The sequence below is a fragment of the Diabrotica undecimpunctata genome, chromosome 7 (genome assembly GCF_040954645.1).
Source record: "Diabrotica undecimpunctata isolate CICGRU chromosome 7, icDiaUnde3, whole genome shotgun sequence".
NCBI lineage: Eukaryota > Metazoa > Arthropoda > Insecta > Coleoptera > Chrysomelidae > Diabrotica > Diabrotica undecimpunctata.
The window spans coordinates 115999315-116015302 of NC_092809.1; the positions used below are offsets into that span (position 1 = coordinate 115999315).

Sequence of the window (15988 nt, forward strand, 5' to 3'; positions counted from 1 at the left end):
TATTATTTGATTGTTTACTATGATTTTTCCTTGATGAACATTTATAAATTTGTCAACTAATTCTTCCTTAGATAAATAAATACAAATCCTGTTGTTAGCTATACGAGAAGAGAACAATATATCTTTTGAAGAAATAACTGATCCTAGTGATACAAGGTAATCTTCTAATTTTACATTTTCTAATGAAATAAATACAATAGCTTGCTTTTTGGATGGAAAACTAAGAGTACTGGTTACTGAGGAGTACGATTTTTTAAGTGTTGGTGCTGAAATACAGGTCATTTCCTGAGCTAATTCAGAATTAATATCAACCATTTAAATAAACTTTGAAACTAGTCATTAGATCTGAATGGGGTCCTGTATCCAAACTATAACAAGGCAATTAAGCCGGTGCAAAAACAAAAAAGATAAGAAATTCTTGTTTGTATTTGAAATATTCGATGGTTCTTCTTCGATGTTGTCAAATAGATATCTTTGTTTATTACTAATAATTTATGTAATATAAGCTGACTTACAGAGTCTCTGATGTTACTCCTACTCAGGAACTTCACCAATTCACACTTGTAATTTTTCAACGGCTACTGAATTTGTCTTTAACCCAATTTAAGACAATTATTTTGTATGATTAAAACAGTTACCAGATCTGACCAAACAACTGTTAAAACTAATCCAAAAAATGATAAAACAAATCAGAATTCCTCAAGGATGGAGATCAAGCATCCTAATACCTCTCTTCAAAAAAGGAGACAAACCAGACCAGAAAAATTACGGAAGAATTAGTTTATTAAACACAACACTAAAATTAAATAACCACAGTGATAATAACTATATTTAATGAAGTTAACACTATATTTTATCTCAGTGACTAGTCTGTACAGGGTGACATATGCAATGCTAACCTTATGCGAATTTCGCCAAGAGTTGCCAGTTTTATGCAGTGAGCGATGGCGTTCTCTATTGTCTATCTTTCAAAATAAACGGAATAAACCAGGAGTTCTCAATAAGTGAAAACAAATAAACATTTGTTTCAAAGTTTAAAATAATTTCAATAATTTCTACTAATTGCCAAATTTAAAATGTTATTTAGGTCCCTGCGGTGCTAATTACTGGCGTAATGTGTAAGAAATTTGTAATTTTGGTTGATATCAACTGCAAATACTTTCTTCTAAGTTATTTAGTAATTAAGAAGCAATTAGAGTAATTCTTGTACAGAATATGTTTAAAAGCTTGATACATCCAGGGCCTTAATTAGTCTTTATTTGTTGTTCGGAGCGCGTAAACATATTCGAGTTACAATTATTTGTACCATCTTGGATGTACTGTAACCGTTTTGTTATTGCGATTATTTGTTGGTGGCTGTTGTTGTGATTTGCTGTTGGCAATTATTGTTATTTTCTGTTGTTGGCTATTGTTATATCTGTCGCCGAATTTTTACTGCAAAATGGAGGAAATTGTCCAATGGAAACGTGGAAAAGCTCTGAAACTTTTAGAGAAAAAGATACTAATGAATATTATTAATTATCATCTTAATCAGGATAACAACGATTCTGTATCAAGTGTAATTAGGAAAAAGTCAGAAATGAGTGGTGCATACTACAGGAATATTCATCACCTGCTGGATTACAATCTCCAAAGGCCTAAGAAGCGAAAGGTTGGTAATTCTCGTAACAACAAGTACGTTGACGGTGTTAGGGGCCAAATTCGTAAAATAGTTCATCAGTTTTTTCGTAACAACATACCACCAATAATAAACACCATATTAGCTGTTGTAAATGTCGAAGAAACTTTGCCCAGCTTTTCACGGGCCACGCTACATTGCTTGCTAAGTGATATGGATTTTGTGTTTATAAAACGTGGGAGAAATTTAATTTTGATTGAAAAACCAGAAATCATCTCGTGGCGTCATCGTTATTTACGCACAATTCGTAAATGCCGTGCAAAAGGATACAACATAGTGTATTTGGATGAATCATGGGTAAATATCGGGCACAGTGTGAAAAAAGAATGGGTTGATAAAACAATTACATCTCATCACGATGCTTTTGTTCGTGGTCTGACAACAGGATTAAAAGCTCCAACAGCTCGTAGTGCACGGTTCGTTTTATTGCACGCAGGATCTACCAGTGGATTTGTTGATGGAGCAGAGCTCACGTTTTTGGCAAAGAAAAATACTCAGGAGCACCACGACGAAATGGATGGACCGACCTTCGAAGATTGGTACGAAAATAACTTAATGCTAAATTTGCCAGAAAAAACTGTTGTGGTAATGGACAATGCCTCCTATCACAGCAGAAAGTCAGAACAAATTCCCAACAGTTCAACACTAAAAAAGATATTCAAGAATGGCTTCTGTCAAAGGACCTATTTTTTGAAGAAGACTAAATAAAATGCGAGTTACTTGATGTAGTCAAGGCCTTCAAAGCAAAATATGACAGGTAAAACATAATAGAAGTTATTGTCAAAAAGCATAATGTGAAGATTCTGAGGCTCCAACCCTATTACTGTGAAGTCAATCGCATCAAATTGGTTTGGAGTGAAGTGAAACTGTATATAGCTGGACGCAACGCGAATTTTAAAGAAGCTGAAATGGGAAATTTAATTACAGCAGCGTACCAGGTCATTACGCCAGAGAAATGGAAAAACTACGTAAACCACGTAATAGCAACAGAAAAAAAAATGTGGGAAATTTGTTGGATGATATCGAACCAATTATTATAAATATAAATAACGGAGATAGTGATGACAGTGACGATAATAATTATGATGATGATAGTGAAGCAGAAACTACACAAAGATTACTTACACATGAAAATAAATACAATGACTTCTTTTATTTTCAACTTATTTTTAGTTTTATTTTCAGATATTTCTACGTTTTGTTACTGCCAACATATACAGTGCGGTTTTTAAAAGTCCTTCCCCTCTTAACTTTTGAACGGAACAATACATATATAAAATGTTTCTTTATATTTTAGTTTTATTTTATTCGATTTTATTTAAATCTATAAACAGGTGGTTTGTGTCGCTAGCACATACTGTAGAATTAAAAACAAACTGCTTGTGTGACATAAATAAAAGGCATTTCTTAATTTCTATTTTTTTTTTAATTTAACCCAAGTATGTTGTAGCAAATATTATTTATGTTTGAGAACCACTGAACAAGGAACCCAGGCAGGGTCGTTAGTGGGCATTCGTACTTAAGCTAAACTCAACACAAAAGATGGATTAGGCTAAGTAGTAGGAAGTGACGTTTATTTTAATACAAGTTTGCAAAGAAGTATGGCATCGATGTTGTGCATTTACCCTGTACAGACTAGTCACTTTGAGACAATCTATAGTATAAGAACAAGGTTTTAGGCCAGGAAGAAAATGCACCGACGCTATATTTATAATTACGCAAGTGCAAGAGAAATTATTAAAGTACACAAACCGATATATTTGTGTTTCGTGGACCTTAAGAAGGCATTTGATCAGGACAAATTAAAGAACGTTATCCACTTATTGTACGCAAGATAGATACCTCAAGAAATAATCAAAATAATCAAAAATATCTACTTAAGCAGCACAATAAAAGTAAAATTAGAAGAAGAACTAATTAAACCCCACTGAAGCTAGCAATGGGATAATAAAGGAAGATTCCCTGAGTCCTCTATTGTTTAACCTTATTATGGATAAACTAATAATAAAAGTAAGAACTAAAAAAGGATACCAAATGGGAGAAAAACAACTTAAAATAATCTGCTATGCAGACCACGCAATACTACTCTCTCAAAGAAAAAATGATTTACACATATGCTACACCAATTTAATTGAAACACCAGAAAATTTAACTTGTTAATTTCCCCAAAAAAGTCAAAATGTATGGTAATAACAGCAAATTGACTAAGATCTAAATTTGAGCTGGAAGGTCAGATGAACAAGTGATGGATTTTAAATATGTAGGCATTACATTATCTAGCTACGGAATGCTCGAAACTTAAGTGGAAGATCAAGTGAACAGAGCAAACAAAACCGCAGGCTGCCTGAATAGAACAATATGGAGAAATAAAAATATTAGGAAAAAAATGAAAGGCAGAATTTGCAAAACACTCATCAGACCAATAATAATATACACGGCAGAAACATCGCCTGACACAGCGAAGACAAAAATGATGTAAGAAACAGCAGGGATAAAAATAGAGAAAAACTGATGGTAAAACACTATCGGACAGAGCTAGAAGTACTAGGTAAGAAATAGAAAAGTAGAATGGAACGATCATATATTCGGAATGACAACAAATAATAGGAAGACAACGAAAACGATGGAACTTACTAGAGGCAGACATTTTGAGAAACAGACAGTCATGTCTACATACAAAAAAGAATAAAAATAGAAGAAAAAGAATAAAATAAATAAAATAATATAACTAAGACTTTATCTTTAATTAAATTACATAACTAAAAAGATGTTTTAAAACGTATTAAGCAAGATTAAAAAGGAGTAACATATTATAAATTTAAAGTTACTTAATTGTACCTAGTCCTCTCTGTATTTACCACTGTTATTAGTTTGTGTTTATGGGTTTTTAATTGTCTGATATGAGTTTTTATGTTATTGTTACTAAATTAAACTAAATATTTTATTTTTGTACTAATCTACCTAATTAAGAAATATATATCCACTAATTTTAATGTTTTTAAAATTCTGTAACATTTACATTACTTTACTTATTGTATATCGACACCTGCTTCATTTCTTATTGTTTTGTAATTATCGTCTTCTTCTTGCGTCTTGGTTGACATGTATTTCGGTTACCCTTTTTACGTTTTTCCTTGCAATTTAAAAATATTTAATACCCAATAATATTATTTTTAATGATCTCAAAATATCACCTATCTATACGATTCGTACAGAGGATAAATGATTAATATTGCAGTTCGACAGTGTTAGCTTTTTAAGGGGCTTTAAGGTGCTACAATGTGATGGAACAAATAAGTCGGAAACTGGCGACCGTACGATGCGAAGAGACCAAGAGGAAGACCTTAAATGCGCTGGAGCGACGATATCAAAAGAGACGCAGGACCAATGTGGAAACGCCTAACACACAACAGGGATGGATGGCGAGAAATGGGAGAGGCCTTTATTCGACAATTCGGAGAGAAAAAGGGCTATAAAAAAAAAGGTGCTACACTCACATACAGTGGCGGCTCCAAAGGGGGGGTTATAGGGGTCATGACCACCCCCAAAACAAAATTAAATATCAATCAAATAATCCTAAAAAAATAATTTAAAACCCATCAACACTATAAGCAGGAAGTCAAGAGTTGAAATGATTCAAACTTATTTATTCTAGGGGTAAGTGTAGAATTATACGGAAGCCTTTTTAAATTGCTCTTTAAGAAAATCAACAATTATAAATACAGTAATAACACCTCGACTAAGACTTCCACGAATTCAGAGTTACGCGATTTTCAAATTTTGTCAATTCATCATTTGAGTGCCAAGGAATCGTTGGATTATCGATGAGATAGAATTACCGTCCACACATTATTGCTCATTCAATGTACATGACATGACTTTTCGCACGAAATCCGAACATTTTTGTTTTCTATTAGGTATTTATTATCTTCAGTTTTGTCTACGAATTGGTTGTTTGTAGTCTGATACGTTAGTGAATACAAATAAAGGAACTGGGGGCTGCTGTTCAAGATATTTGTGAACTGTAAAACAGTAGTTCGTCTTAGTGATGTTTTAGGTACAACTGTATCACTTAGGCGTCTTCTTCGGTCACCAAAATTAGACTTTAAGTAGGCTACTGAGGCCACATAGAGGACACTAAATTCATTCTTCAAAATAAAAGATCAAATGCTGAATCTGTTTTAGCAAACTTTACTATGAAGTAAACAAACAGCTGAACAACTAGACATTGAACTGAAGATACCTCGTATAGTTTCTCGTCAAACCTGTCGTCAAACCAATCTGCTAACTCTTGCGAAGAATATTTCCGAAGATCTATTTCTTTATCCCTATTAGACAATATCTTAACTGATTTAGAAGAATGACTTTCACCGAAAGTTATGAATCTATTTAATCTTCGCGTTATTTTACCTAAAACTGATAACACATGAGAAGAAAAAGTTGCCTTAAAAACATTGTTAACACCTTCCAGGATATTATTGGACCAACTATTTACTGTATATTCCACAGTAGAATAAGAGTTTTTACTGTGGATTCAAAAGTGAAAAATAGTCTTGCAAAATAATGGAAAACATCCTGATGTTTTCATGTATTGTACTTGATGTATTTTAGAAGTATTAGAAAACTGCGATATTTATATGAATCCAAATAGAGCTACGCTTAAGGGTCTAAGGACTTGGCTTAGAAATAGAACTTCTGCGAAAAGGTTAACTGGTTTAGCACTCCTCGATGTGCATCCTGAAATTTTTCTAGATGTTGATGCAATGATAGAGCGATTTGCTAAATAGGATATGCGAAAAGAATACATTTTTATAAAATTATATAATATTTACTTATCTTATTCTTATAGTATTTTTAATGACTGAACTTTTATTTACCACTTGTTGCCGGCTATTGCTGACAATTCATGAGAAAAATTTCAATATCGAGTAAAAAAATATTTCACTCATTTTATAGCCTAATATTCCTAATTATAGAAATAACTATTCTTTAATTATGTTATGTTTTTTGTTAAATAAATCGATTTAAATAAAATGCTGTTTACGCTTGTTCTTAAGGTTTCTTCTTCATTACGGAAGGGTGGCTACAGCAAATTGCTCTCTATCTTGAGCTGTTCTTAGTATAGAATGTGTGTCCATACCTGCCCCCACCCCCGATATAATATTTCTGTGGACCAGCCATTGAAAGGTGCAAAAATTTAAATCCTGTATCAAAATCACCCCCAAGACCAATGACCCCCCTAACAAAAATTTCTGGATCCGCCACTGCTCACATATTACACCAGACAGTATCTGTTTTGGGTCAAGCAAATTTTTTGTTTTAATCGCTTTGAATTATTATTGGGGTGTAGAGCTAGTTCGCGTCCGTAGTAGAATACTACACGTGCACCCTGGGCAACGCTAAATGAACTAGCACCTACTGGCAGTCAGACAATCTTCAGGATCTCCTGACTAAACAACACTTCCAACGAAAAATGATAAACAAAATAAACGGCCCTTGTGAGGACCGCACAACCAGACCAATCGGACCTATACTTCGAATTTGCCGTATAAACATAGAAGGCATAAGCTATGCTAAAAGCCAGTTTTTATCAAAACTATTAAAAGATGACAACATTGACTTAGTTGCTATACAGGAAACCCACTGCGAAACAGAGAAGCAACTACAAAAAAGGGGCAAAATACCGGGCTATGAACTATTAGGCGCAACTTACCACCGAACATACGGCACAGCCACATATGTCAAAGAAGATATTGAAAATGCTTCGCTAATCTCTACTTCCACTGATGACTGTATTTATAATGTGGTCATAAAAATCGCTAACATTACCGTGTCCAACATTTACAAGTCACCTGCTACGTCGTGGCCAGCCCAAGCAATTGAAGTACATCCTCACCCTGCTGTATACGTTAAAGATTACAATAGCCATCATGAACAGTGGAAGTACAAAAATAATGATGCGAATGGGAATGCTTTAATAAAATGGGCAGAAGACGAACGCCTGTACCTTTTGTTTGATGCCAAAGATCGATCAACCTTCAGATCCGCGGCATGGAGGCGGGAATACAACCGCGACCTATGCTTCGTCTCGACCGACAACAAAGACATACCTCTAGGGGCTTCACGAAGAGTTCTAACTGATTTCCCACACAGCCAATATCGACCAGTAATAATAGAAGTAGGGACGCAAATCCCTTTAATTAGTTCTATCCCAGGTCCAAGATGGAATTTTAAAAAGGCCAACTGGACTGACTTCTCTGCGGATCTGGATAAATGCCTAGGGTGGATTACACTTAATATCAAAAACTACCACAGATTTGTTGGTGCCGTCCTAAGTGTAGCCAAAAAACACATACCAAGAGGCTATCGTAAAGAATATATTCCTGGCTGGTCGGAAAATAGCGAGGAATTATATCAGAGCTTTCTTGAAACTGGCGACCAAGAAATAGCGGATGAACTACTGTAAAGCCTAGACGCCGCTAAAAGTCAAAAGTGGACCGAAACAGTGGAAAGTCTAAACTTCCAGAAATCAAGGAGACAGGCATGGTCATTACTGAGAAAATTAGGGAGTGATGTCCGTACGAAACGCCGAGAGGCAGCCGTAAAGCCAGATGCCGTAGCATCACATATAGTAAAAACATCCAGGGCACCAAAGGATAAAGCACACACCATTTTCGTAAAGAGAGAACTTAAAACTTTAAAACACGTAGCCACAGAAACGGAGCATTCCCTCCCCTTCACCAGCGAAGACATATCAAAGGCTCTTAAAGACGTTAAGCCAGCAAAGGCACCAGGATTTGATAATATTCACCCTGAATTCCTACTAAATTGTGGCAAGTATACAAAAGTTTGGCTGGCTCGATTTTTCACAGACATCATGGTAACTGGAAATATTCCACAAGAACTAAAGCGCTCTAAGATAATAGCCATACTAAAGCCAGGCAAACCCGCCGAGAACCTAAAATGCTACAGACCAATTGCGCTTCTCTCTGCCATCTACAAACTATTAGAGAGGCTTATATATAATAGAATCAGCACAGAACTGTTCCAGGCGATCCCAGTCGAACAAGCGGGTTTTCGACCAGAACGAAGCTGTGCAAACCACGTAATGTCACTCACCACCTACATCGAAGCGGGTTTCCAAAGAAGACTTAAAACTTCAGCGGCATTTATTGATCTCTCGGCAGCTTACGATACAGTATGGAGAGAGGGCCTTATATACAAAATTCTCCGAGCAATCCCCTGTAAACCAATAGCACGCTTAATAGATATCATGCTCAACGATCGAATGTTTCAAGTAGCGATGGGCACAGATATCAGCCTACCAAAGAAACTTAAGAATGGCCTACCACAGGGGTCAGTGCTCTCTCCACTACTATTTAGCTTATACCTAGCAGATATGCCGGAAACACAGTCAAGAACGTTCGGATACGCCGATGACTGGGCCCTCGCTACACGATGCTGAATACTAGAAACGTCTGAAGAAGTTCTGACGGCAGACTTATATACATTGGGCAAATATTTTCGCAAGTGGCGACTTCAACCAAATGCATCCAAAACAGAAGTTAGTTGCTTTCACCTGAACAATAAACTTGCTGGAAAGGAACTCAACATACGGTTTGAAAATACCACACTTACCCACAACAAAACTGTTGGTGATAGCTGGTACAATTAAATCAACTCCCACCCAATGGCTTCCAGTATTAAGTCACATCCCACCTCCACATTTACGACGAGTCGACGCACTTACACGTAAATACAAAAAGATCATGAACAATATAAACCTGCCGATCCACCAAGATACCGAGGATGCACGAAATACCCGTCTCCGTTCTAGAAAACCACCAATGAAAACGGCAAGAATGATACATGAGGAGTTCAACATCACGAATGCATGGTCCCAAGAATGGAACGAATGACAAAATAACATGCCCTGCATTACCCACAAGCCACCAGGTTTTGATCGTCCACGCAAAACATGGTCCACTCCAAATAGGATCCGAACCAAACATGGCAGATGTGCATACATGCTACATAAATGGGGAAAGAACCCGTCTCCTCAATGTGACTGTGGGGAGAACCAAACCATCGACCACATTATTCAAGAGTGTCCCTCAAGATCCTACAATGGTAGCCCTGAAGACTTCCTGTTTGCAACTTCAGAGTCAATTGATTATATAAATACACTTGATGTTTGTTTGTAACTATTTAAAGTTTGTCAAATACCTATATTACTAGTGTTTGTGTATTTGTTCTAAATGTGTTGTAATTGCCATACGATAAATAAATAAATAAATAAATAAATTATTGGAAATTCTAATTTTAGTATGCGGACACTTCAAGGGGGGGGCTAAATTTTTTTATCAGGCAATTTGTGAAAAAAAAATTAAAAAAATTTGTTCCTTTTTTTTTGCTTGGAGTACGATAATTAAATGGAACTACATACTATATGCTTTGAAACTAAATTAACAAACGCAAAGTATGTGTCATGACTGAAAAATAGACCCGGAATTACAATTTTACCTAGGACCCGCTTTAGTCTTAGTCTGCCAGTTCCATTGTCATTACCTGGTTCGTATAGTATTTTCGGAAAAATAGTGAACTAGTTTTTTGTCCCCATTTTTACTATTTTGTTCTCTTTATTATCCCATTTACATCCTAACTCGTTAATCCATATTTTATTTACAACAATTCTTACATCATTTCTTTTCTCTTTTTCTTTTTGTACAAGTTTTCTAATTATTTTTTTTTAATTTCTCTCTCTTTATTCGTAGTATCTTTATTGATATATAATTTTCCTTGTTCAACATTTCTTATTTTGGATTTATTTTTCGTAACCTTAACCTTCTTTTTATCTTCTTTTTATGTTCTACTAATTCCATTTCCATTAGGCAGGTTTTGTCTCCTAGTTTGTGTGCAAAAAATAATTACTAAATTTACTAGGCATTTGGGGCTGGGATCAGCGAACCAAGTATAAAACAAGTTACGGAGTGACCCATGACATATACATATCAACAAATATACATTTAAATAGAAATTAGTCTTATTATATATTAAATTAAAACTAAAGTACCTCATTACAATAATTTAATCACTATGTTATGGGGACATTGAAACTGCGGTTATTTCAATAATATAGAATAAATAAAAGTAGTCAATTCATTAGATAATGACATATTATTATAGCTTTCAAGGGTATTTCATCACTATGAAATATTATTTATTATATTACATTGATATATTAGTTTTTTAATTAACTGTATCAGTTTATTTTACACATTAGTTTGTAGTTAAATCAAATAAGTGTAATTTGTTTGTAAATATTAGAATTTTTTCATTTCTGTAATTAATATTCCACTATTATAGATGCAGTATAACGTTTTTTAATACAGGGCCGATCCTAGTAGAAGTACAGTTCGTGCACCGCACGCGGGCGGCCAAAACAAAAGGGTGGCCGTGGCCGCATACATTTTTATCAATAAATCTATTAAAGAATCACAAAAGTGTAAAAGTCAAAAGCTCAAAAGCTTCGTAAACCGCAGTGAACTTGGTAGGCAACAATCCTTTGGTTACTATCTTTGTAGTACATATAATATTTGGAGGAATACACGATGCCGTGGGATCTTCGGAATCAAATATAATACTCGTCCTTTTGGGAGGCGATAAGCACAAACGTTTACGTAACTTAACGGGTAGCGCAAAAATTATATACTAATAAAACAATCTACTATTATCATCTAACTATTTAAAAGGTTAGGACGACAAGTCACACTGTTTATCGGTAGGGTAACTACGCCACCCAGGAAAGAAATCTGAACTACCAACTGACATGAATAAACTTACCTGAGAGATTTTTTTTTGTGGCATAGACTTTCATCATTCAGCCACTCTCGAAAGGTTATAATATATTCCTTAAGAAAGTATATACACATAAGTACAGATTATTTCTCTCAGACAAATGCACAGCGATATCCCTAAAAGAAACAGACGAATAATTAATAGAAGAACACGTCGAAGGAAAATACAAGGACACTCGCTTCTCGTCTAGGGGTTAGTCAAGACATTTATTTTAACAGACAAACAATACTGGACCACAGATAAGGTATTGTTAGATATAGGAAAAACAAAGGGTACAAGTCTAACCCTATACACGCTCATGAAAGTTTTCACGAACGAGTACCAGATTTATAAAGCTATGCATGTGTCTGACAAAAATTCTATAATTAAATTATATATTGTCACACTAGGTGATCTTGATCACATCTTTTTTGAATGTCCTAAGTTTCAACAGCATTCAAACTCTCTCTACAAAAAATTAATTGAATTTAATATGTATGCACCATTCAATCTCCAGTCGCTACTGGCTACAGGCTCACAACAAATATATAATATCATTATAGATTTCTTGTCAGACACATGCACAGTTATATAGAATTTGTACGCGAGAATGGAATTTTTCATGATCGTGTGGAAATTTAGATTTGTATCCTTTGTTTACCCTAAATGTTATAACACCTTATCCGTGGTCCAGTTTTGTTTGTCTACTAAGAATGTCTTGATGGGCCCCTAGACGAGAAGCAAGTGACCCTGTAAGTTTCCTTGCCGTATATTCTTCTATTAATTATCCGTTAGTTTTCTATTAGGGATAGAGTCGTGTATTTGTCTGATTGGAGAATCTATTGCAACTGGCTGAATGACTAATGTCTATACCATTAAAAAAATATATATATTGTCACAGAACCTATGGCTAACAAGAACTGTATATTATATGGAGCGTATGTATTGCATTTTAGTTTTCTATACAGGGAGTTTGAATGCTGAATAAATTTAAGACATTCAAAGAAGATGCATGCATGTCCAAAGCGTATTCGATTTATAGTAGTAATATATTTACAAGGAGCTTTGAAATTCTAAAACCAGGTTGTTTGAGGTATAATTGGTTGTAAAGAGGTATACCTTTTATGAATTGTAGGACAGTAATGTTTCCATTGCTCTTTCCATCTAAATTGCTGATTTTTTTTGAAAATCGTAGTAACATCTAATGTACTAAGCATATATATATCAACGTAGAGTCCGTTGTTACACTCATTTTAGCTAAATGATCTACATATTCATTATGTTTGAGACCAATATGTGGTTTGACCCAAATAAATTTTATTTTGACTCCAGTCGATGGTAAATGATACAATCGATCTTTTATTTCAAATATGTAGGGTTTGCTAAATGTTGAGGGCAATTCAATGTTTTTTATGCTGTGCAAACTGAGAGGCAATCTGACAGAATTAAAATATGTCTATTGCAGGTGTTTTTAACATATTTTAGAGCTTCAAGTATAGCTATTGATTCCGCTGAAAAAATTGAAAATTCATTTGGTAGTTTATACTTGAATTCTACGTTTGTAGCAGCTAAAAAGTATGCGCATCTGGTCCCTTCTGTTGTTTTTGATGCGTCCGTGTATATTACTGTGGCTTCCCTATAAACCTGCAGTAGATATCTTAGAAGATTGCTACTCATAATGGTGTTCTTACTATAAGTGGGTATTATAACCTCAGTTCTGTGGAATAAAGAGAAGTAGTCTAAGCTTCTGTCAACCGTGTGCAATTTCTTGAAAAAATAGGATTATTTTGTAATGCCATGCATAAAGGCGGGGAAGGTTTTTTCTCCCAATATTTGTTTGTAAGATCGACGGACGCTTGAAAATAACTGAGAGTTAGTTAATAGAATTTTAAGAAGGCATTTTTCACTTAAAAAGTTTCTTCTATATTCAAGGGGTAGCTCAGCGGCTTCAACATATAAGGGTTGTATAGGGGTTGATCTCACAGCATCCAAACATATCCTCATAATAGAATTTTGAGAATTTTGAAAGAGGTGTTACTTTAGACTAAAAGATATTTTAGACCAGATGGTGAGAAAATACGTCGAAGTGATCGACGAAGATGGCCACTCTTAAGGTACGTTTATACTAGAGATTTTATTCCTTACATTACTCTCTGCAATAAAGTACATCAAATGTAAACCTTGGTGATAGAAGCTAGCCGAGATTTAATCAAATAGCTGAGAGAAAATAATCGTGTCAAAATGTCGTAAATGTAAATAACGCTGAGACAAGTCTCAACTAGTTTCTGATAGATCTCGCAGGAGTTGGCCGGCCGTCTACTTTTTAGCAGTCTCTCATGATACTTGTGTTGTTTATTTTACGTTGTAAAGTGTTTACAATAGGTAAAATGCCCGATAATAAAAAAGAATGGACACGTGCAGAAGTGACCGATTTAATTGCTTGCTATGAACAACTCCCTTGTTTGTGGAATGTACTTTCCAATGAATATAAAAATAAAATAATAAAATCCGATGCCTTTAAAAAATTAAGTGAAAAATTGGGGACCAGTATAAAAGAAATTACTAGAAAAATCCATAACCTCCGGAACCAATTTAATACGGAATTAAAGAAAATTCTAAATTCTAAAAAATCAGGACAAGGAAGTGATGACAATTATGAAACAAAATGGCCTTATTTCAAAAATTAATGTTTTATAAAAACTAGTTTGCAGACACGACAAACAACTGGAAATATGGTAAGTATATATGTTATTTTTTGCAAATATATAGTACTCTGGGCTACTTACAAATTTTTCTTCTTTTTTACATACATTTGTACTGCCAAGGAACTTCTCCGTCTGATGAATTAAAATAATCTCTAAACTCATCTTGAATTTTCTTCGCAGTATCACAGTAATTATTAGATCACTGTTGGGGAAGGGGTAGCAAATTATTATCTGGAAGTCCCTAAATTCTTCAACTACTGGGTACAATTTCACCATTACCATCTTATCTATCAAATCTATCATCTATCTATCAAATTTTTTTGTCATCAAAAAACTATGTAACGTACATACAGCTAATATTACAGAATCCGTTCTTTAGGGTTTAAGAAGGATAGGCTTTTGTAAAACACGAAAAACGCTTGATACTATGCCGAAAACATTTTCCACCATTCGGCGTGCCCCCGAAAGCCTATAATTATAAATTCTTGCGGAGCCTGGTATATTTGTTGTACTATAAGGTTTCATATATTCTTAAATTGGAAAAGCGTCATCTGCGACGACTATGTGGAGTACCGCTAGTCGTCGTCCAGGCAATGGCTTCTTTGGTAGATTTATACCACTTCGCTAGATTATATGAGGCATAGCACTAGCGCCAAAAACGCCCCCATCGGAAATTCGTCCATTGCATCCAATATCGACAAGTAAAAATTTGTAGTTGGCGTCTACCAATGCCAAAAGTACCACGCTGTGTAATTAAAAAAAAACTTCCTAAATTTGGAGCCGCTTGTATGGTGACGTGTTTACCGTCTAATGACCTCTACAGTGTGCAAAATTCCACTTTTTTTCAAAATCATAACTTATCTTTAACCATTCTTCATTTTTTGTTGGCATCTGAAATAAAATAGCATTTAGACAGTTCTTTTTAGGGTAAATTTAATTATTATAATGCAAACTTTATTTCTATTTTAATGAACAATGTGATGGAGGGGAAAAAGCTCTCTAAGCATCTTTGGAGAATATAAATGAAGAAAGCACGTCTGACTCCATCAAAGAAAAAACTCAAAAAACCAGTCTGCCGGTGAAAAAGAAAGCAAAGATAGACGATAAGGAATTACTTGCGAAAGCACGAAGTGCACTTTCAAATGATGAGTATGATATCTTCGGTTCGTTTAGTGCTGGTGAACTTAGGGCATTGCGTCACGATTTTTTGAAAAAAAAATTAAAGAGAGGGATCCAGAAACTCGCTGTGGAAATTGCAGAGGAGGATGAAGAAATTAGTTCCCAATAATAACTGATTCCAGTAAGCAATTAATGTAGAATCCATTTAGTTTGTTAAAGGTTACTTTAATTTAAAATCACTTACCTTTAAATAATCATTTAAGCCAATGACAATAGCTTGACACACCTCATAAACTATACTCGATATTGCAGACTTTGAAATGCGAAATAGATCTTCTTCTTATGGTGCCTATCCGTTACGGATGTTGGACACTAGCATGGCTATTCTGACTTTGTTGATTGCTGCCCTGGAAAGTCCGGTAGTGGTTAAGTTAAACCATTTTTGCAGGTTATGCAGCCAGGATATTCTATTTCATCCTGGACCTCTTTTTCCATGTGGTTTACCTTGAAGTATGGTCCGAAGTAGGTTGTATCGTTGTTCATTGCGCATTGCCAAATAGATAGCTCAAACTAATGTAGCTGTCACCTAAATTTATTGTTTTTTTACCTCTGCTATTACAGAAAAATAAAACTTTCATACCTGTGGCTA

General features: G+C 34.8%; 1 protein-coding gene across 1 annotated transcript; it reads left to right on the forward strand.

Annotated features, from left to right (window-relative positions):
- Window positions 1-7151: 7151 nt before the first annotated feature.
- On the forward strand, window positions 7152-8144 carry LOC140446610 (uncharacterized). Its single transcript, XM_072539185.1, has one exon. The coding sequence runs from the start codon at window positions 7152-7154 to the stop codon at window positions 8142-8144; it is 993 nt and encodes a 330-aa protein (XP_072395286.1).
- Window positions 8145-15988: the final 7844 nt, after the last annotated feature.

What these genes read in the sequence shown, in the direction of transcription:
- LOC140446610 (XM_072539185.1), top strand. Translation starts at nt 7,152, where the DNA reads ATGATAAACAAAATAAACGGCCCTTGTGAGGACCGCACAACCAGACCA.